Source organism: Lytechinus pictus, chromosome 6, assembly GCF_037042905.1.
Source record: "Lytechinus pictus isolate F3 Inbred chromosome 6, Lp3.0, whole genome shotgun sequence".
Classification (NCBI taxonomy): Eukaryota; Metazoa; Echinodermata; class Echinoidea; order Temnopleuroida; family Toxopneustidae; genus Lytechinus; species Lytechinus pictus.
The window spans coordinates 26,828,221-26,850,776 of record NC_087250.1 but is presented as its reverse complement, the minus strand read 5'-3'; the positions used below and the strand labels follow the sequence as shown (position 1 = coordinate 26,850,776).

At 35.5% G+C, this 22,556-nt stretch overlaps 1 protein-coding gene across 1 annotated transcript; it reads left to right on the top strand.

Moving 5' to 3' along the window:
• The first annotated feature begins 785 nt into the window (after positions 1–785).
• Positions 786–21,009, top strand: LOC129263637 (ADP-ribosylation factor 6). Its single transcript, XM_054901538.2, has 5 exons — positions 786–1,439; positions 4,041–4,440; positions 11,330–11,433; positions 13,246–13,444; positions 15,770–21,009. Exons 2-5 carry the CDS (start codon positions 4,359–4,361, stop codon positions 15,910–15,912), a joined length of 528 nt encoding a protein of 175 aa, XP_054757513.1. The 5' UTR covers positions 786–1,439; positions 4,041–4,358; the 3' UTR covers positions 15,913–21,009.
• The last annotated feature ends 1,547 nt before the right edge of the window (positions 21,010–22,556 follow it).

The window sequence follows — 22,556 nt, the reverse complement described above, 5'->3', positions numbered from 1 at the left end:
TTTCACAATATATTATATATATATACCATTGTTCTCTTCATCCATTTCTTTCACAATATATTATATATATATATATATATATATATAATATATTGTGAAAGAAATGGATGAAGAGAACAATGGTATGCGTAGCTTAAATTATGCGTAGCTTAAATTATATGCCATGCACCGCTATATATAAAAGGTTCGCATTGTTTATATGCCATGCACCTCAGCGGCTGGCCAACTTGAACAAAATTATCTTCAGGTAAGTAGGCCTACAAGAAATGTACGAATTAGAGCTCGTGCTTTTAAAGTGTTCCGGCGTTCTATAGTGAGACAATAAATCAATTAAGGAAGAAAGAAGAAGAAGAAAAGAAAATAAGCAACAAACAAACAAAAACAGCAATGATCGATTGAATTTGCATTTCCTCCATTACTTCTCATCAGAGAGAGAGTTACACGTATATAAGGACAGTCTTTTTCCCCTACTCTTTCTTCCCAGTGGCGGCAGTGGGATTTCGAAAATAGAGGGCAAATACAAATAATAGGCAATAGTGTCTATATTTCCCACTACATTTTTATGTGGTAGTGTGTGGGGGGTGCATCAGAGGCGGATTTACATTTCAGTTTTCAGAATTTCTGTGGGAGGGGAAGTGCTCCTGACGGAAGGGGGGATAACCCTCACGTCCGTCCTCTCGCGGTGCCACCGATGCCATTCCCCTTCCTCATTCCACTCCTTCCATATCTATCCCAAGGCAAACTTGAAGTTGAAGGAGCTTTGGCCTTGTTCCCCTCTCTTTCACATACTTGGGAAGTGCACATATACGTACACCTGTACCTGCGCCTGCGTCGTCTTTGAGGGGGAATTCCCGCCATGAATCGGATTTAATCAAACGCTCAAAATTACAAATATCGGAGCTTATTTGCAAAATATCCTTACTTCATGCTTCAGAATGTAGACAATTTGTAAACTTTTTAGCATAAAATAATTGCGAAAAAATCCTAATAATGAATTTCTTATCAATTAAATACACAATTCTCAACATGTGGGACTTACATTTTACCAATAATTTTGGAACGAGCCTGTTGATAACGTCACCACGCCCATGACAATTCACTTCAAAGCTGATATGTATTCATGTACTTTTTAAAGATTTCATGAAAATTTGTTTCTTTGCTCCAACAATAAAAAATATAAGTTAAGTTGTTATTTTTATTATGAATATAAACTCACATAATCTACTTTAATTCAGGAAATAATGCAAAATATCTCAGCTTCAATGAGAACTTTATTTTTAATCGCTCAAATATTATGCTTTGTACTGCGGTTTCACTCACCGCGCGCGTATAATTTACTTCCCGTGCTCGATGAATGAAAAGAAAGTGTCAAACGTTACTTTTTCTGCATTCGACTCTTGTCCATCGTCGTCACAATGTTTCGCTTAAGGACATTTGAGGTAAATAAGACGTAATTTATGTTCTATTAAGCGTTTGATGAATGTTGGTGATTGAATTAGGGACTTATTTTATTCCCGGAAGTCGGTAGTGTATGCTTGCGGCACGTTCGTGTACTGAAAGTTACAGAGACGTCGGGTGACGTGAGCTGTGTGTGTGAATAAGGTGAGCTGTGTGATAAGTCATCTCCCTCATTGATGCGTGCGATTTTTAATGCACGCACTTCGGCTAAACCCCACACGTTTTCGTGATACAGTATTCAAGAAATAACATGAATTAAGTCTAGACTAAAGTAGTGTTGTTACCCGCAAGGCCGCATGCAACTTAACGCAAGTGTAATTTGAAAACCAGACCCGGCCGTACCGTAGTTGTACTCGTAGACCGTCCCATATTGCCATAAACTTTCAACTTAATTTAATTAAAGACAAAAGTCAATGTTCTGTCGTTAACTTTATTATTAGAAATTAGAAATACAATACTAGATCGAGCAGCCATTAGATTGAATTTAGAGGTGGTGGTCAGAAGAAAATTGAGATCTTCCCACTGGTATTACAGGCTGTAGTACTACTAGTAGTACTAGTAGTAGTAGTTAGTAGTCATGGTAGGGTGACTGCACACGTCACAGAGCAAAAAAAATCGCCCTTTTCACCGCATTCACACAGCCAAAAATTGTCATGGTTTTGAGGGAAAAATCAAAGTTCAATGCATTTCTGACATATGATCCTGGGAAAGAGTTATCTATGCACCCCCCACCAAAACTAACAAAAGATTGTCGAGACTTAAAGTTTGTTCACTTCAGATTTTTCTATTATTTTTTTACTGTTGCTTTATACATGAAGATACCTTACTTACAAAACTTAGTTGGGACTCGAACTCACCTCGTTTTATCTGCAGTCAAGACCTCTTCCCGCTATGCTAGCGAAAAGCGCTGATACCGGAAGGGGTATTTTAACAATTATCAGCTGATAGTTCGACTACATGTAGTCTTAACTCACAGTCACTCATAGACCCTTTACTGACTAAAAATAAACCGATGTCTGGACAATTACACGCACTAGATCCTGCGCGAAATTTGACAGAATAAAGCCATATTTTGGTATGTATTTCCACTCCCCCATTATATATGTTGTATATTAGGTCAGAGATATTATTTTGAATCTTCTCCATGTTTTTATTTTCAATTTTAGTGGGGGGTGCATATGGAAATCTTGCCTGATCCTGTTTAGTGTTGGGCGTCGTCCAAATTTAATGATTTTGGTATAAAAAGAGGAAAGACTGCTCCAAATAACCTACTTCGTTTACATCTTTTTACTAACATAATTTTGATGTGGCATTTAAAAAGGAATTTTAAGGTCTTGTATCTTGTGAATAAACATAGATTTTGCATGTCTATGTATTATTGCACTCAATTCAACACATTCACTGAGAAATGTACAAAAATAAATGCTCACTTTTGGCATAGGGCGCTATAAATGTATGTATGTTGCCATGATTTAGTGTCCTATACCAAGAGCATGCTTACATTTGTAATACATTGATTACTGGACCTTCCTCATTGTACTCAGCTGAATGAAGCACGATTGTATACAGAAAGTCTGAACAGGCCTTGAGTCGAACCCATCGTGGCAAACATTTCTGATGGAATTCATGCCTTATACATGTATGTTCTAAGTTCAGGGTTTCTTTTATAATTTCCTCTACATATTTTTGGTTCTGAAGTGCAGTTTGCTATTGTGAATGATCAGAATAGAACTTACTGCCAATAACCCTTTTCTTACTCTTATATTTTCTTAAAAACTGTCCTCTAAAAGACTTGGATTTTTACATAAAGATACAAGAACTTTGTTTACTATCAAGAAAAGAAAAAGTTTACGGGGAAAATGTAACTATTAAAGTCTACTTTAAAGTGGAGTGGGGGTCTTAAGTGTTGACCACTACGTAGTACATCTTTAGTTTTGAAAGATTAACCAGTCAATAAGATCAGGGGCCCGTTGCAGAAAGAGTTGCGACCTGGGGCCTGTTGCAGAAAGAGTTGCGTTTAAACACAAGTCCCGAGTACAGGTGCTTCATTGACTGAAAATCAAGTTGCGCAAGATTTTTTTAGTTGCGTTTGATCGTAGCTCTTTCTGCAACGGGCCCAGATCTTATTGACTTGATGTCAATTGCTCTGAGTAAATATGAAGGATTTGTTCATGTTTTGATATAAAGTTTATAAATCTTTTTCTTTTGAGTGAAAAAAAATAAAACTGCTTCAACAAACTGCTTCAACAAAAAAAGTCAATAATTTGTACATGTTTCAATGGAAGTGATTTAAATCAATGATTAAAAAAAAAATCATGGTGATTTGAATCGTGATTTAAATCAGCCAAACCTGAGGTTACTTATTATGCTTAATATAATGGGCTTGACTCGCTCCATGATGGCGCACATTATCTGCGATGACCCACGCTATGGACAAATTATTTACCAAATAGTAATTACGTACATAAAATTTTAATTTTAGTTGTAAATAATTACTATTATATAATATAACAATATGTTCTGAATTTTGCTCTGCTTGTTGTAATGAGCTTTTTTTCAAATTTTGTTATTTATCTTGCCAGGTATGAAGTCTCTTTTCTGACGAAAAAGGAACATCGGAAGAGACTTTCAAAGAACAAAACATACCACTGTTGTCAGAAGGGAAGTAGTCTTGACCCTCACAGAATACTGTGCATGGGACTACACATTTGAAGAAGGAACACACAGAATACTGTTTATGGGACTACACGTTTGAAGAAGGAAGAGTTGCAATCCTACATGAAGAACAGTTAACAGGACCAGAGTCGATCCTCTCATTCTGTGAATTGTTGAGAGTGCATCAGGGAACGGACAAAAGATTCTTTGTATCGAAGAAGAGAGAAATAAAGGACTCTTTCAAAATGGGTAAAATGCTTTCAAAGATCTTCGGCAAGAAGGATCTTCGGATTCTTATGCTAGGATTGGACGCTGCAGGCAAGACAAGTATCCTTTGAAAAAAAAAAATACAATTAAATAATCCAATACTCTAAACACAGAGCTGGGTATACGTTAAATTGTACAGGTGTACATTGTGATCATCACAATAATAGTACGTACAGCATTAAATGCATTAAGATGCTTCTAAGCACTCTTTGTTCACGCCGGTCATGGGATTGTGGCATGCCCGCACACAATGTATGCACCAAGACCTTCTCCACTCCCATGGGAGCATTCCGAAAATGAGTTCCAAGACGCTATCGTAAATTACATATCATTTGTACATGTACAGTATGTATTCTACATGTCCATATCATAGGAGTTCATATCCTATTAGGTACCATTTTAACACCTGTGGACTATTTCATAAAGCTGTTTGTAAGTTACGAATGACTTTACGTACGACTGGTGACCATTTATTGTGCTAAATGATATCGCTATGTAACTGATTTAGCGCCTAAGAACAGGTTCCAGTCGTGCGTAAAGTTGTGCGTAACTGTACAAACAGTTTTATGAAACACCCACCTGGTTGGAGAGTGGCAAAGTAGTCTGCATGCACAGACTCATATTTGATACTTCAACCATTAACAGGTCTAAAGTCAAAGACTAGACTCCTAAGACTAGTGTCTGTGTCAAAATAGAGCGAGCCACAGTACACAGTGAAAATGAGTGAATCTAGTCTCTTCACTTCAGACTCTGTATAATGTATCAAATGCAAATTGTGAAAACCAAAGGTCTGTGACTGCAGACTAGTGGCAAAGTGTGTTGATTATTAAATGCCTTGCTAAAGGATGCTTGCATACATGTATGTAGCCTGCTGATTGTATGCAAACATTGGTTTGGAAGAACATTTAAGATCGCTTCCAAGACTCCTATGCGCCTCTCTTGTATGTTTAACTGGTTTCCAATATAAACTGCTTTCCAAATATTAAACCTAGTTTGAAGTAGATATTTGTGATGACTATACCATGTAGATCTTCCCATTGGCATTGTGCTTAATTGTGACTAAAGATCTACATGTATGATGTCACACACGTTTAATTTTCCCCATTACACGTTTCGCGATAGCTCAGTCGGAAGAGGGGGGTTTCGGATTCCGCTGACCCGGGATCGATTCCCACTCAGTGTGCTAGTGCCCTTTGGTAAGGCATTAATCCTCATTACTAGGTCCCTCGGAGAGGACCTTAAGCTGTTGGCCCTCTGGTTGCTTGCTCTCAAGCATTGAATGCTTTCTTTAATAGCAATTAGGTAAAAAAATCACCACCATATTCTCATTGGTCTAGTCTGTCGCAAAGTCTGTGGAGTCTTTCATCATCTTCTAGTCTGACAAGTTGTTAGATCTGACAACTTTCCTTTATTTTGATTGGTTCCTATGGTAACTGTTGGATAAAAGAGGACTTTATCAGGTAGGATAAAACGTCTGACAAGTCCTTTCAGGAAACGCCCCCCCTGGGCTCCGTAACACAAAGGTTTGCGATGAATTGCAAATGTGAAAGAACTGCACTGATTGGTCCCTGGTCAGTATTTAAAACCTCATGCGCGTGTAACATTGATATTGATTGGTCAGTTCATTTAGCGATTGATCGTTAATCTTTGTGTTACGGAGCCCTGGGGAGTGTTTCATGAAAGGACTTGTCAGAAGTTTTATCCGACAAGTTCCATTTTATCCGACAGTTACCATAGGAACAATGCCTCTCAGCCAATCAAAATCAAGGAAAGTTGTCAGATCTGACAACTTGTCAGATGAAAATGTTGATGAAACACTCCCCTGGTGTTCTATTCATTGAGAGGACGTTGCAATAGAGGTTTCACAGTAATATTATTGTCCTGTTTGTCCTATCATTAGAATGAGAAAAATCAATACATGTATGAGTATATATTTTCCAGGGTCTAAGAGGGAGGGGGGTGTACATGTAATGATGTTTGATGACATCACAGAACTTGTTCACATTGCCGATGGAAGGATATTCCTAGTAACGGTGATCTCAACATTCAAATGTTCATATTAATCTTTCTTATTGTTACAAAGTCTGATTTCACTCGAAACTTTGTTTCTCTTGCTCTTTGATTTTTCTGCTTACACACAAGCTTACATGTTCCATGGTTTTCATTCTCATTTAATGGTCAATTCCACCCAAACAGAGAAAAATCAAGCAAGCTTTAGGTGAAAGTTTCATGAAAAAGTGGTCGTCATATTGAATTAAAAAAGTTTTGCTTGATTCCACAAAACAGTACGAAGTACAGTGTATGGTATGCAAATCCTGGCCGGTATGCAAATGAGGGAGGGGATGATGGTCACTCCCTCACTGTTTCTTTTTTTAACTTCATATCAAATATGAAATATTTTTATTTTCTCATTAAAATGTGAAACAAAGGTCTCTCCTTGAACTTGTTGAATTGCCATTTGCTACAGTTAATCAATGAAGAGTTTTTACATGATTAAATCTGCGAGAAATGAAAATGAAATAAAATTATTTGCAAAGAAACTTATTTTATAGTCGATGAGTCAGTGAATTCTTTCCCTCTCATTGAATCTTTGTTCCTATTACTGTTTTGTGAAAAATGAACAAATTTTTAGGATGTCCTAACTAATATTTTTCATTCGATTCTTATGAAATTTTTACTTTTATGCTATAAAGTAGTTTATTTTTTTCCTATCAATAACTATTTGTTTGGGTGGACTTGCAAAAGGGTTTAATACACTTTATACTCCAGGCTGAAAATAATGATTTGAACAGATGAAGTAAAATTAGACAGCAAAACTTAATTTCATAAAAATTAGATAGGGAATAACAGTGCTATGACATGTAAGTTTTGTATTATTTCGGTGAAACAGTTCTCTCTCGTGAATATGCAATTTAAGCAAGCAGATGATGTCATGTCCCAACATTTTTTTTTGAGGTATTTTATAAGAAATCATATTCTAAATCATCTTCAGTCTGATTCAGAGAAATAGAAACATATGGAGTGACTAGGGATTTAATGTGTAAGATATTTAATGCTGTAACTTACCCCGGTACATGTACAAAGGAGATACAAAATTATGAGATAGTGATTACTTGTGATGGTAAATTGACAATGTACTGTACAGAGAAGAGAAAATGGGGACATGACAGCCCAACTGTCTACACTGTATTAATTGTTAAGTTAATTTTTATGAATATGATGGCATCACCATGCAAATAAACTGTTTTCACAAACTATTGCTAATCTTTAAAATACAATGACATTGTTAAATCAGATTATGACAGAACTCCCAGCGTTACTTCTTCGTACAGAAAACTATTTGTTTTACATAATGTACATTGTAGGCTACATGTATGTCAGTGTAAGCCAGGATCATGTGCATTTTTTTATACATATATTTTTACATACATGTAGGACTGTACATTATAGTTGAGAGCTTTTCTCTTGTGACCAAAAATGCTATTCAAATTTGTAAAGCAAAATTATTCCCTGGGTTAATTAATATGAAACTGTACTCTACAGTATTTTCTGTACCATACAGTGACTGAAAGGAGACTATGTAGGCAGCAATGTGGAGAAGTATGAATGTGTATAGCCAAATAGCAAATACTAATAATGCAAGAATGATTCGCTTGCTGTCAGTACTGTTCGTAGTTACATGTAGCTCTTTTATGAATATTTTATTCTACTTCTTGAATTACAGAGCAAAGAACTTGCAATAATTCTGTTTACTTTTCTCCCACATGGAGCTCCCCTCCCCCTTTAACATGGCATGCGTCAGCTTTGTTTCCCTGCACGCTTCCCTGACTGGGGTATTATACACTGAGAAACTGAGAAACACTGAGAAAATATTTCCGCTTTTTCCTGCAGCAATTAACACAGGACATTCAATTACTCATGCTTCGGGTAGGCTCTATTGTCACGGGTGAATTAGTACATGAACTGTACTAAAGAGAGTGTGCACATGTACTGTGTACTGAATATTACAGTGTAGGATGTAGCAGACACTGTATGTACATGAACATGAAATTAAATGTACGGTACATGCGTTCTATAAAATGCTATAAACTTAAAGGTATTATTTTTAATAAAGAAAGTAGTTGCAGCAAATAGTCATTTTATGAGAATGCCTTTAAAATCAAGGTTGATTGCCATACAGTATGTAGATCTGCTACATTGAAATTAATTTATCTTTGTGAAATCATTAAAACTTGGCTGAAAAAACTGATAATTATGATGATTACTCACACAAAAAGGCATGTGTGGGACAATGTATTAATATTAATATTGCTTGGAAAAATACAAATACCTGACATTTTTATAGAATTCCATGTTCATTTCTCAGCAATTACACAGTTTTTTCCAAGAGCCATTTGGCACACATTTTAAGCGCTTGGGTGGTCATTTCATTAGATTCTGTTCAAAATCATTTCTGAGATTGTCACCACTTACTGGCATTTATCTTTGAATTCAACTTACCGGTACTGTACTATCATGTAAACCTAGGTTATTACAAAGAGAACTTTCTTGAGAAACAATACACATGTTTCAGGAAAATATGGGTGTGCCTCTATTATGTATGCATCCGTTTTTTTTTTCTGCAAGACAGACAGATTTTCTAAACAATTTTCAGATTGTCTTTACTCTTTAGAACATTTTCAAGACCAGAACTACATGTAGGCTGTACAGTACATAACTACAATGCAAAGACCAGATCACATTTTCATAAATTTTTAGAAGTAAATTTTTGAATAGTGGCAATATACTTGCCCGAAAAAAATCCTGAAAAAAAGTTTTACCTCTTCAAAAGAAAGTATTGCGGTTTTATAAACTATTGACCCTTTTCTCTCTTTTGACATGAACTGATCTACCTTGTTATTACATTTCTTTTTCCAAAGTGATTTTATCTTGCCTGTCACGACCAAAATTAGGGTCAATATCATGTATCATATCGACCCTAAATTTTTGTCATTTTACTGTGAGAATTTTGCTTGCCCAATTTGGGCAAGTAGTTTTGGTCTTTACTTCAAATCACTTGCCTGACTCTAACTTTTACTTGCCCCGGGCAATCAGGCAAGTGCTTATGTAGCACCCTGCATTTTAGTACGGTACCGTCATGTACTGCTGATTTTCGGGAACGTGTAAGTTGGCCTGAGACACTGTAATAACATTGATTCATTGAAGCATCAATGCACTGTACAGTTTAACATGTATATTGCGTTCAAGTTTGATCAGAATAGGTATTGAGTGTTATAGGAAGGAAGCGATTGAGTTTGCTTTGACAGAGAAGGAAATCAAACAAAAAATGAGGATGCATTAACGCTTGGTTTTGTACTCCTATATGTAGCATGAGGACGAGTGAGTGTTTTGAAACATTAGTTGGTGAACTCGGTCCGATAGAAACTTTGCTTCCAGAAGTGCATTGTACTATGAATCCACAAAAGGGCCGTCTGCACCAGCCCAAGTTTTCAAAATTAGCGCGCTATTTCTGATCGTTAATTATCCCGATCTGAACAATCTCGAGATTATTTGTAATGGAGGTGCAATTATCGCGCTAGTTCGCAGGATTAATCTTTAAGATTGCAATCCTAAGACAACTTGGGATTATTTGCAAAATGTGCAGACACACTTTGTTATAAAAACAGGTGAAAATTTATTTATTCACGGCGTCAGACCATTATGCATTGATGCCTTGCTCTGATCTGAATAAGTAGAGAAAAATCAAACTAGCATAACACTGAAAATTTCATCAAAATCGGATGTAAAATAAGAAAGTTATGACATCTTAAAGTTTCGCTATTTTTCACAAAACAGTGATATGCACAACTCAGTGATATGCAAATGAGACAGTCGATGTAGGATAGGGTACATGTATAGTGTTAAATCAAGGGTTGAAATGGGTAAATGTGATAGTGTGTGAAACTAACAGCGGAGCAATTATCGCCAGAGCAAATGTCATGGAACCAAAGTCTACATAGACATTTTGAACATATGTACATTAGCATTGTGAGATAATTGTTTGTTTGTTTTATTTCCGTATATAAAATAACAGATACAAAGTACATACAAATACATATAACATGAGATGATGATGTCAATGTTAAGATACAATACTAAAAGAAATAAAGTAAATTATACGGCTGGTAGTCTATATAATCATAATTTAATTTGCCCCTATCATACATGTAGTGTATTGCCAATTTGAGGAGCAATGTGAATTTATAAAGACCTAAAAATAAATCCGCTCTGAATATAGCATGTCCTATTATTAAAGTTTGCTTGAAAAGGAAATAGCAGATTTAGTTGAACATGAAGTTGTCTTGGCTCAGGCTCTGCTCAAATATAATCACCGTGACTCATCATCTTCATCAGGTTCTCATATTTTTTTCATTTAGTACATCCCTTCATACGTTATACCAGTCAGTGTACATTGTACAGGGACTCGTACAGGCATTGTAATACATGTATAGATATGAACAGTGCATGAATATGTTCAAGTACATTTAATTTACATTGTTCCGAATTCAAACAAAGTTTCAAATCACAATTACACATAGTGTAGTACTGTACATTTATAATAGTTAATGTTCTATGCACATTGGGCAGGGTGAATGATGATCAGCAAAGTATGAAATTCTGAATGATAAATGTACATGTAATTCCAATGTGATTCCAAGAAACTATTATTTATTGAACAGCATGACCGACCACATAAATTTGTGGTTTGGCCAAATGAATTTTGACTATTGAAAGATAAAAGAAAATTGATATACAGCTCTCTTGAAATTATGTGTACCTTTAATACAGAGAGCACATACATGTTCTGTATTTGGTATTTATGTTTTGATAGTGATAGTAATTTCATAATTCCTATTTTTATCGGTATTTGTCAGTTGCTTTCCTTAATAAGTGTTCTTTTTTTTCTCAGCGGTTTTATATAAACTGAAACTCGGTCAATCAGTAACCACCATACCTACAGTAGGATTCAATGTAGAAACAGTCACGTACAAAAACGTCAAATTCAATGTCTGGGTAAGTAATCTTATTAATTATTGTTTAATAGGGTGATGGTGGAGGTGATGGTGATGACTATGATGATGATGGTCTTGATGATGTTCGTGCCTGGTGGTGGTGGTGGTGGTGGTGATGATGATGATGATCATGGTGATGGTGATAAAGAGAGCTACATGTATGATGATGGTGGTAGTGATGAGGATAATGATGATGATGGGAATGATTAATATGACAATGATGATGATGGTGATGATGATGATGTTGATGATGATGATTTTGATGATGATGATTTTGATGATGATGATTGTGATGATGATGATGGTGGTGGTGATGATAGCGATGATGATCGTGATGAATCATAATGGTGGTGAGTGTGATGATGATCATCATCATCAAGACAAAGTTGATGACAATGAAGATGATGATATGAAGATGGTTGTGATGATGAAGATGATGATGAGGAGCAAGGAGGTGGATGGTTGTGATAATGAGGATGACGATAATGACCACAAAGATAGGGATGGTCATTATGATGGTGACGATGGTTATTATATTGGTGATGATGATCTTGATGTTGGTGGTGGTGGTGGTGTTGGTGATGATGGTGGTGGTGGTGGTTTTGGTGGTAGTTATGATGATTAGGAGGATGATGGTAATGAATGTGATGGTGGTGGTGATGGTAGAGAAGATAATGATGGTGGTGGAATTAATGATGATGTTGATGATACATGTACCTCCCCCCCTTCCCCCTCCCTAATCTCCTGATACAATTTTGTTCTTCTATAATACCAGCTTGCTATTGGCATTAGTGTTGTGCCCGTTTTTATCTAATGACAAGCTCTAAAAGAAAAGGCAATTAATCATTTATTTTAATTGCATTCTGAATATATTTAGACTTGTACAGTATGCTTATTTCAGTACCATATTAGATTGGAACTGATCTTGTAAGAATTCAAACACTATGTAGGTGATAGCGTTGTATGCCGCTATTCACCACTATAATTTTCTCAATTCCCAATTGATGTTTTCACCTCACTTTCAGCCTTTGATATTTTGTGTTCTTGTTCCCTTTTCATTGGAAACAAAAGATCATTTGGCTTTCATCAAAGGATTTGTATGACATTAATCCAATCCTTTCACCTTTCCCCTTGATTTCATTCATTTCAAAAGGAAGAATAGAGTACCCATACTTTGGTTGTCATCTCTTGGTAATATAAGGAGAATTTCAAGTTGAAAGTGACTTTCACCTTGACTTTTACATGTAGATACATGTCCTCGAGGTGGGCTGGGAAGTTACATGTAGGGGTCAAAATATATTTCATGAAAAAAAGTTATTAAAGTACCAGGCCACTGGGAATGATTTTTTTTTCTGGGGGTGCTGATTTTAATTGGGCAAGCCCCTCAAAAAAGGCTTCACTACAAAGTGAAGGTCATTTTGTCTGTCGCGAGAAATGTGACTAGCAAAAGCAACCCGCCAAAACAGTTTCACTACAAGATGAATGCCATTTTGGTTATATTTCTCCATTTTGGCACACCTTACAGAATTCCAGGAGTGCTGCTTGTGGAGAATAACTGCACCCCCCCCCCACAAAATAGTGCGGGTGTTTCAGCACCAGCACCAGTAGTGATTACACTGCTTCCCAAAGCCATGATGAATTCTACACTTGGCTATTGCAGTCAAAATCTATCTACCTGTTACACTTTCTGTACTGTATTGCATGGTTTTCCTTCAGAGGAAATACTTTGGCCACACCTTAATAAAACCAGTTACTTAGTACAGTGCAACTCATATCTTTAGATCAATCCATCAAATATTCCTTTTCTTTGCAGGATGTCGGCGGTCAAGACAAAATTCGACCTTTATGGAGGCATTATTACACGGGAACTCAAGGGTTAATCTTTGTAGTAGATTGTGCCGATAGAGATAGGATAGACGAAGCAAGGCAAGAACTTCATCGGATAATAAACGACAGGGAAATGAAAGAAGCCATAATCCTCATCTTCGCAAATAAACAAGACCTTCCAGATGGTAAGACCACACCCCAAAAAAAAACCGCCCCCGAAAATAACAATGATTTTTTCCCCCTATTTTCTGGGGCTACTTTTCACATCCTACTGCCTAATTCTGCTGCCCTTTAACATGGCATTAAATGGGTGTTTTTAGGGGCTCTTCTGAGTATTACAGGGGCAGAATCTGTCCAAAAAAGGAGATCTATATCATCTCCTTGGTCCAAACCCCTGTGTGATTTTCCCCCTCATATGTCAAACCATCACACATGGTCATTTTCGAACTAAAGTGGACAAGACCTTCCAGATGGTAAGACCAACCCTCCCCCCCAAAAAGCCCCCCCCCCCCTGCGTAAATAAAATTATTTGTTATTTTCTGGGGCTAATTATTACATCCTACTGCCTAATTCTGCTGCCCTTTAACATGGCATTAAATGGGTGTTTTTAGGGGCTCTTCTGAGTATTACAGGGGCAGAATCGACCCGAACCCCTCTGTGATTTTCGCCCTCGTATGTTAAACCATCACACATGGTCATTTTCAAACTAAAGTGGACAAGAACTTTCAGAAGCTAAGACCCCTCCCCCAATAAAAAAGCTGCCCCCGTAAATAAAATGATTTGATATTATCTGGGGCTAGTTATCACAACCTACAGTACTGCCTAAATCTGCTTTCACATGGCAGTGAATGGGGGGTTTTCTCTGGCTCCTCTGAGCATTCCGGGGGAAGAATCGGCCTGAACCCCTGTGTGATTTTTCCCCTCGTATGTCAAACCAGCAAATACGTTTTCAGTATATTAAAAAAAGTTTTACAAAAAAATTGAACGTCTTGAAAACGTTAATTTTCACAAAGTTGACAACCGTGAGGTCGGGAGTTCAAACCCCAGCCATGTCAGACTAAAAGATGTTCAAAGATGGGAGTTGCTGCTACCCTCTTTGGCGTTCAGGTATTAAAGGGATAGAGCCTAGCCAACCTGGCTCTGCACAGCAGCTGCTGGGCCAATGATCAGTTGGGCAAAGCAAATTTCTGGAGTATTTCATTTCATGTTTATTTTGAACAATAAAAAGATTATTTAATTTCATGTTCATTTCGAAGAATAAAACATTTGGATACAGCAGACCTGCCAACCAGTACGTTTTTGCAACCAAAATATGGCAGTACGTTTTTTCTTTTAAAAATATGTTTTTTTATACAAAATCGTAATTTATTGAGAAAAATCATCTCTATATGTCTCTATTTCATAAAATGTACACAAATATATATTAGATCAATGTAATTTCAGGTAACTTGTTTTTTTTTCAATCATTTTGTAAAAACCAGGGTGAGATACATGTATATACAAGTTTCAATGGGGTTTTTTTTTCATCTGCAAGAGCAGTGCGCATTCTAGCTTGCATGCAGCTTGAGCGCCGTGATGGGCGAGTGCGCCAAGCATTTTATTATGAAATACACTTTTTTAGGGAAAAATACAAAATATTTATCTCACACGGTAAAAATACTGATTTTTTTGTCAAAATACTGATTTTGGGGGATAAGAATACTGAAAATACAAAATACAACTTGGCAGCTCTGATAAAGTGATAATACCTTCACAGTGATTAAGCATGTACAATATATGAGGGAATCTTCAAAAAAATTAATTCATGTCTTTGCCTCAGGTTGCTATTAATTTACAAGTCTTTTTAAGGCTACATTATTAATGAGTCCATTGTTGAACATGGAGCAGTGAACTTGTTAATTCCAAATAGCAGGCTCATTTAAAATGCATTAACCTTCAATAATAAGTGTAATTTTATCATCTTGTGGTGGTAAGAATGCACTCATGATTGGATTAATGCATGAGATCTGGGCCCTGTCGTACAAAGAGTTACGATTGATCCAATCAATCACAACTACAAAGAGTTACGATTAGAGCGCCTGATAAGAGTAGCTGTGCTAGAGCTGGAGTAATAGTTCACAGCCCTTAGAAACATTGTATTTAAAGCGCAGGATACATGTATGTAAATGTTGCATATTATTGTTATTATTAGTAGTAGTAGTATTATTATAAAGCCGATTCTTTTGATGTTATAATGCAGATTTACCTACCGGTATTCAGTCCTATTGTATGATTACTTTTTGTTTGCAATCAATGTTTTTATATGTCATTGTTATTTCACTTTTTATGTACATTTCAACCTGCCTTGAACCAGTATAGGTTCATGGACCTGGTTTTGCTTGTTACTTTTAATTGTTTGATTTTGTTCATCTGTATACTGCCTTTCTTTGTAATAAAGAAATGATTACATTCAATTTTTTTTGTGTCATAATAATTATTCTTGTTCCTCTTATTTTCTTTTTAATACACAGCAATGAAACCCATCGAAGTCCAGGAGAGATTAGGTTTGACGAGAATTAGGGACAGGAACTGGTACGTTCAACCTGCTTGTGCGACGTCAGGCGAGGGCCTATCGGAGGGTCTAACGTGGCTCACTGCTAACAGTAAACCATGATGAACACAAACATATATATATATTACAAAAAAAAAATAAACAAAAAAATGTCTGCCTACTTTTCTTAACCTAGCTCTTCTGCAAGGGGATTTAGAATAAAAAACAAGTTTGAAGTCTCTTCCCAATAATATATATTTGGGTTTCAAATTTGTGCTGCCCTAGCTTGGTGATGTATATGAAGGAATTCAATGTGTATTTGAGATTGAGAGGAAGTGATATGGAGAGGGATATATAAATAAATAAATCCTCTTGCATTGAAGCTAGACTAACTACTCTATACCTTCTTGTAATCTTATATACATAAAGACAATTTTTTTAATAAAAAAAGATTTGTTTATACTTACTGTACAAATGGTTAAGTAGACAAAATTCTCAGCAGAGTTTTTGTTATGTGTAAATTGCTCATTACATTGTTACCTGTATGTACAAATCTCTTATAATTATTATTTAGTGTGTAAAGGCCTGTTTACACTTGAAGCAGAGAGCGTTTTGTCGCGCATCATTCGTGTTTACATGGTGCAGCATGTTCAGAATTGATTTATTTTGAAATTGATTTTAGTTGCACAATGCACCCCATGACGACATGCTTGTAACATCAGGGGACCATAGCACAAAAGTTAGCAAGTAATCATATGCTTGAATTATCTATTAATTGTGCATTGACTACATTGTAGTCAATGCAATCAGTCGTAGAGAAATGTACTACGATCTTTGCTAAGCTTTGTGTTATTGGCTCCACTTATAATTGCCATGTCTACTGTATTTCATTATATTTTTCTCAAATTGATATGTTTTTTTTATCTTAAAATCAAATGTCCATATTTACATCAGTAGCATCATAGGATGATACCAGTTCCTCTTTTTTTTTAGAAATAAAGAGGAATATGTCTTGCTGCTCGCAGTATTAGATTATTCCTAGTGTTTGGTTATGAGAGTTGCAAGGATTCGTCAAGCTGTTATGGCACAGCTACACTGCAAAAACACACCGGTGTTGATTTAGCACCAGCCCGTTATCTATGTTGGCCCACAACAGAAAGGTGTTGAAACAACACCAGTTAAAAATCAACACTTAACACTTCAATTGGTATTGCATAAATGCCAAATTGATGTTAGTCTTTAACGTCAAACCAGTTTTGTTTCAACACCTCTCTGGTGTGGAAGATATTCATGTAGATACCAGGCTGGTGTTAAATAAACACCGGTGTGTTTGCAGTGCACTTTAAACAGCACCAGCTGAAGGCCTAAATACTCCATGGGGTGTTACAAGAAACTTGAAGTCGATTGCAAGGCAATTTTAGGTCCGGAAATCAATCATAAGTCTTGAAATTAATTGCAAATTTGTGATTGATTGCTAATCTGCTTCTTAAAACAAAGCAGTGTATTCTGGTCTGGGCCCAGTCTTACAAAGAGTTACAATTGATCCAATCAACCACAACTATGGAAGGCCAGCAATGTCAACATCTATGCTTGTTCAAAATGTTTTATAGATATGATGTATATTCATACGTTCTCTGATTTCTTGACAATTTAGTATGCTTCTCTATGTTTTCAAAAGAAAAATTATGAAATCGATGGATTTCTATATAGTTGAAATTGATTGGATCAATCGGAAGTCTTTGTAAGACGGGGCGCTGATTTGCTACACTCTATCAATTAATTAATTGCAAAATTGCAGCAGAATATTTGCAATTGATTGCATATATTTTCTTCCAACACCCCCTATATAGTTCTTGGATGTTTACCCACAATGCAACCTTCCAACTAAATTATGGTGTCTCATAAAATCTACCCAAATGAATGATAATAATATTCCACCACTCTTTAACAAACCAATGCCACAATATTTGCATGGTAACAAAATATCAACATTGTGGTTTTATGCTGCATTCCTGCTCTTCTATAAAAGAAATCGAAGCTTTCTGAAGGAAAATGCACGATTCTGGTTAAACATTTGGCCGGCACTTTCATGAAGAGCTCCCCCGATTTCCCTTGTGTTATCTATGCATTTGTAAACTTGATTTATAAATAGGCAAAGTAGGATTACTGCTAAAAGGGAATAATAGTTTCATTCATATAGCTATAGATATTCATTCAATTGGTTCAAAGCACATGCTTGTATATATTTTAGCCTACTATTGACATGTGACATTTGAAGCTGTCATGTGACTTAATCACCTGACCAGTCAGATGCATTGTTGTACTGTAATGTACATGTTATTTGATTTGCTTGAATTAAAATCTTGTCTCTTTTTACACCTATTTCACAACGTGTTGGGTAATGTAATTTTTTTTCTCTCCACGATTGTCAGGTGCTAATGGTAATCTTTGTTGTTAAATAATACAAGAAACATGCTGGCAGGTTTTCACAATTCCGATTTCATAACTCTCGCGTTGCAGTATAATTTCTGTAAGTACACATAATGGCAGAGTGTGTCCAGGGACCGGTCTCACAAAGAGTTGCGATTGATCCGATCAATCACCACACAAATATTTTCTATGATGTATATTCATGCATTCATTGTTTTCTTTAAAATTATCTTTGTTGACAAAGGACATTGTTCAAATTTCCTGTAGAAAAAGTTATGGCATGCAAGGATTTCCATAGAGTTACAACTGATTGGATCAATCGTAACATTTTGTGAGACCGGGCCCAGGATTCATCCTCCAGTAATTGCAGAAAACAGAATCAATTTGAATGAAAAATAGGTCGGAGGAGTTCAGCTCCATTTCAAAATTATTTTTATCTATGAAAGTTGGTATTAAGTGCATTTTGTATCATTCTAAGCTTGATATTATTTTTCTACAACAATTTTTTTCAAAATATTATTTTGGAAACGATTTTCCAAGGAACGTGGGTCATTTTGATAAAAAGTTTGGTCAAGGATTAGGTAGAGTATTGAAACAAACCTCTTAAAATGGTTTAAAGCCTACGTACGAAAGCGATTTTCATATACATAAGAATCTTGATTTGTAAAGGACCTTTCATAAGCTAAATATTTGTTTTTAGTGAAAGTAGTCTTACAGATCAGAATATGCCAAACGTGGTGAAGTTGAATTTCGCAAACATGTAGCATTTCTGAAGTCTTTATACAGCCAAACCTGTGTCAGTGCCCACCTGCCTATAGTGACCACTGAAACCGATTCCCATGGAGGGAGATTGTGTGTATAAGAACCTGTCTATAGCAGCCTCCTGTCTATAGTGACCACTGAAACAGCTTCCATGGAGGCAGATTGTGTGTATAAGAACCTGTTTATAGCAGCCACCTTGCTATAAATGCCACATTTTGTATTTCCCTTTATAGGTGGTCACTATAGGCAGGTTTCACTGTATATGGGACTTGGGCAGAATAGGTATTATTACAAAGTATCTCGAATGCTACAATTATATTTTAGTCCTAACTTGATAATTATGTGCCATGGACCTGGGTTGAATGTGAAACTTAATTGACTAATAAAATGAAGTCATTTAATGATATTAATTGTAAATCTAATAAATGATTTTTTTTTAAATGCATACATTATAGCGGCTGCATATCAACAAAATCAAGCTTTGCATTGCATAAACTTGTACTTGGGAACACTTTAAGTTATTTGCCATAGGGCTGTTCACACTGTTGTATGTGATTCTTCCATGAAACGTAGAGGAGTATACTTCCTACTGGGGTATATCATTGGGACAGATTTATTTTCTTGCTTTGTGTGTGTTTATATATGATTGAAAAACAAACAGATGAAATTTGGTGCAGTAGATGTGTGTATTGCTTTCAAATGTAGGAAAGATTATATGTATATATCATTATATATAGAAACCTGCTTTTCATTTCAAATGGAAGCAAGTGACGACAGTCCTGTGCCCCGTCTTTACAAAGAGTTGCGATTGATCCGATCAACCACAACTATAGAAAGCCAGCAACATCAACTTCTAAAATGCATGTTTGTTTAAATTATTCTCTAGATATGATTTATATTCATGGTTTTCTTGACATGCTCCTCAATCTGTTTACAATAGGAAATTTTGAGAATTTCATGTAGGAAAAATTACGACATTGATGGCTTTCCATACAAAGGTTGATCGGATGAATCGCAACTCTTTGTAAGACGGGACCCTGGTGCGCATTTCACAGAGCTAAGTGAATGATCATAACATTGATTCTTAGGATTGATACTACATAATAATCAAATGTAATCAATCATATAAATCAGACCTATGATCAGATACTAAATTTTGTGACACAGTCCCCAAAGTTTGATGCTAAATTAGAGTCATTTATTCAACCCTGACTTTACTTAATATTTTTCTTTAGCTATTAGCTACTAAGTGCTGTTTTATGTCATTGTCTAAAAATATGCAAACTATGTCATTTAAATGACTGCAATGTTAAAGCTTATCCAATGGGTGATTTCAAGTTCAGTGTTGACCTTTTGGTGTTGGTGTTAGGTCACTTTTTGCACGATTATAACGCCAAACATAAAATGAAGATGGACCTGAAAAGTAACTCACTAGTTGTTGAGGTGTCAATAATGTGATCTAGATCAGTTTTACAAACTCTGAATAAGTTTTGGAGCTAGGGGAAGCAATCCAAATTTCAACACCAAGGCCGACACCGGACTTGAAATCAGGTTTTGTGAGTTGATTGCGAAAAGAAGCCAACCCCCACCCCAAATGAAAAAGGAATTATTTTTCCTTTCTATCCTTTAAAGGCAATGCTCCATGGGTCATCGTAGTATTGTATTAAAATGATATTAAATGACAAATATGTTTGTCTTGTTACATATTCACAGGAAGTGTCTCTCATTTTTTTCTCACTTATTTCCGTTTGTATTTGTTTGGCAGGATTTCTCTTGTAATTATTTACCTTTTCCTCTTGTAGATGCTCTTGATCTTCCCTCCTGCTTGGAATGGAATGGTCCTGTATTGTATTTATAGCATAGTTTATATCTTGAGTGGGTCAGCACCACTTTTATATGATAGGGGTGTATTTCATGAGAAATTCTTCCACTCAGTGCATGTTTTGTGAAAAGCTATTGCTAAAGGAAGATTTCATGTTATGTCTCAATTGAAAACTGTAAAATAATAAAGACATGAATTTGAATGTATGTGATTAGAATTTCATTGCTGCATATATTATGAGTTTTAACACTAGAGGGCGACATATAATGTCCACCACACAGGTCAATAAAATATTATTCAAAACAAAAAAAGTCAACTAAACACATGTGATAGGTTGTTTTACACAAAGCTGATTTTTGGCTTGATTGCATTGAAAATACTGTGCCGTCTTGCATACAAATCAATATTATGATCAATTGCAATGGTTTGTGTCACATGACTTGTCACCTGTCTTGTCACATGACTTGATGTAAGATAAGGGAAGATTTGAAAATGCATAGCGTGTTTGATAAAGTGCTTACCTATTTTTTTTCTTTTTGGTTTCTTAAAGGGGAAGTTGACCCAGACAATAAATTGGTTTCAGCAAAAGAAAGAAAAAGAAATGGATAAAATAAAAATAAAGAAAAATGTCGGTTAACATTTGATAAACCATTGAAGAATAAAAAAATAAGGAATTTTTTAAGTTTCTATTTTTTTTGCTTCACAGACTTGCAACCCCATATGACTGAAACATAAGTAATTTTATCAATATGCAATGTATAAATCATCAGACACATCATTTCATACCCCTTCTGAAAGAAAATATCTAATCAATTTTCTGTTTAAGAAAAATTATGAAATGTATATTACATGATATATTGGGGAGCTGCTTGCCTATGACGTCCCAAATTATTATTTTTTTAAGATTGATCTCTGTCAAAAAAATTAATGAACATTATGATTCATCTATTAAGGTTGAAATATTCCACAGTTATAAATATTTTACAGGTAATTTGTGAACATTATACGGTTAAACTCACAACTAGCACAATTCTCACTACCACCTGTAATTGTGAGTTTCAACTTTACAGTTGTCATAAATTTCCAGTAGAAGATTTATAACTTAAATACTAATCTCTGCTATTTTTGATGGATTTTTCAAACCTTCACCGATATATTTCTTTCTTTATTGTATCTTTTAATTCAATTTACTTTTATTTTTTGCTTTTACTAACATCTTATCGTCAGGGTCAATTTTTCCTTTATAAGTTGAACATTTGAATTTTAGCGTTTTCATTATCTTGGGTCCCGTTTCATAAAGACTTGTTAAAAGAACAATTGCATAATTTCCGTAACAAATATTTCAGTAGATTTTAACTGTTATTTCAAACTTGTTATTAGAACAAGTATTATGAAATGGGGACTCTGATCATAATGGAAGTGCCTAATCCGACCCAAATAGTAAAGGAAATAGCGCCATCTACTGTCAAACATTGCTCTTGGTGAAATGGACAATACAATACTAATAACATATTCTAGCAATGAAAGCTTTTCTGAATAATTATTCCATGCTTGTATCCAAAGGATTTGTATGCTTGAAAACTGTCGGTGAAATGTTGCCCTCTACTGCTCTTATTTATTTAGTTAATAAGGAGATTTACAGCATTTCTGCACTTTTATCTATGAATGTCATATCTGGGAAGGCGGGGGGGGGGGGGTGTTCTGCGTCATATGAAAAAAAATAGCAGTGGAGAATGTTATCATTTATTTTTCA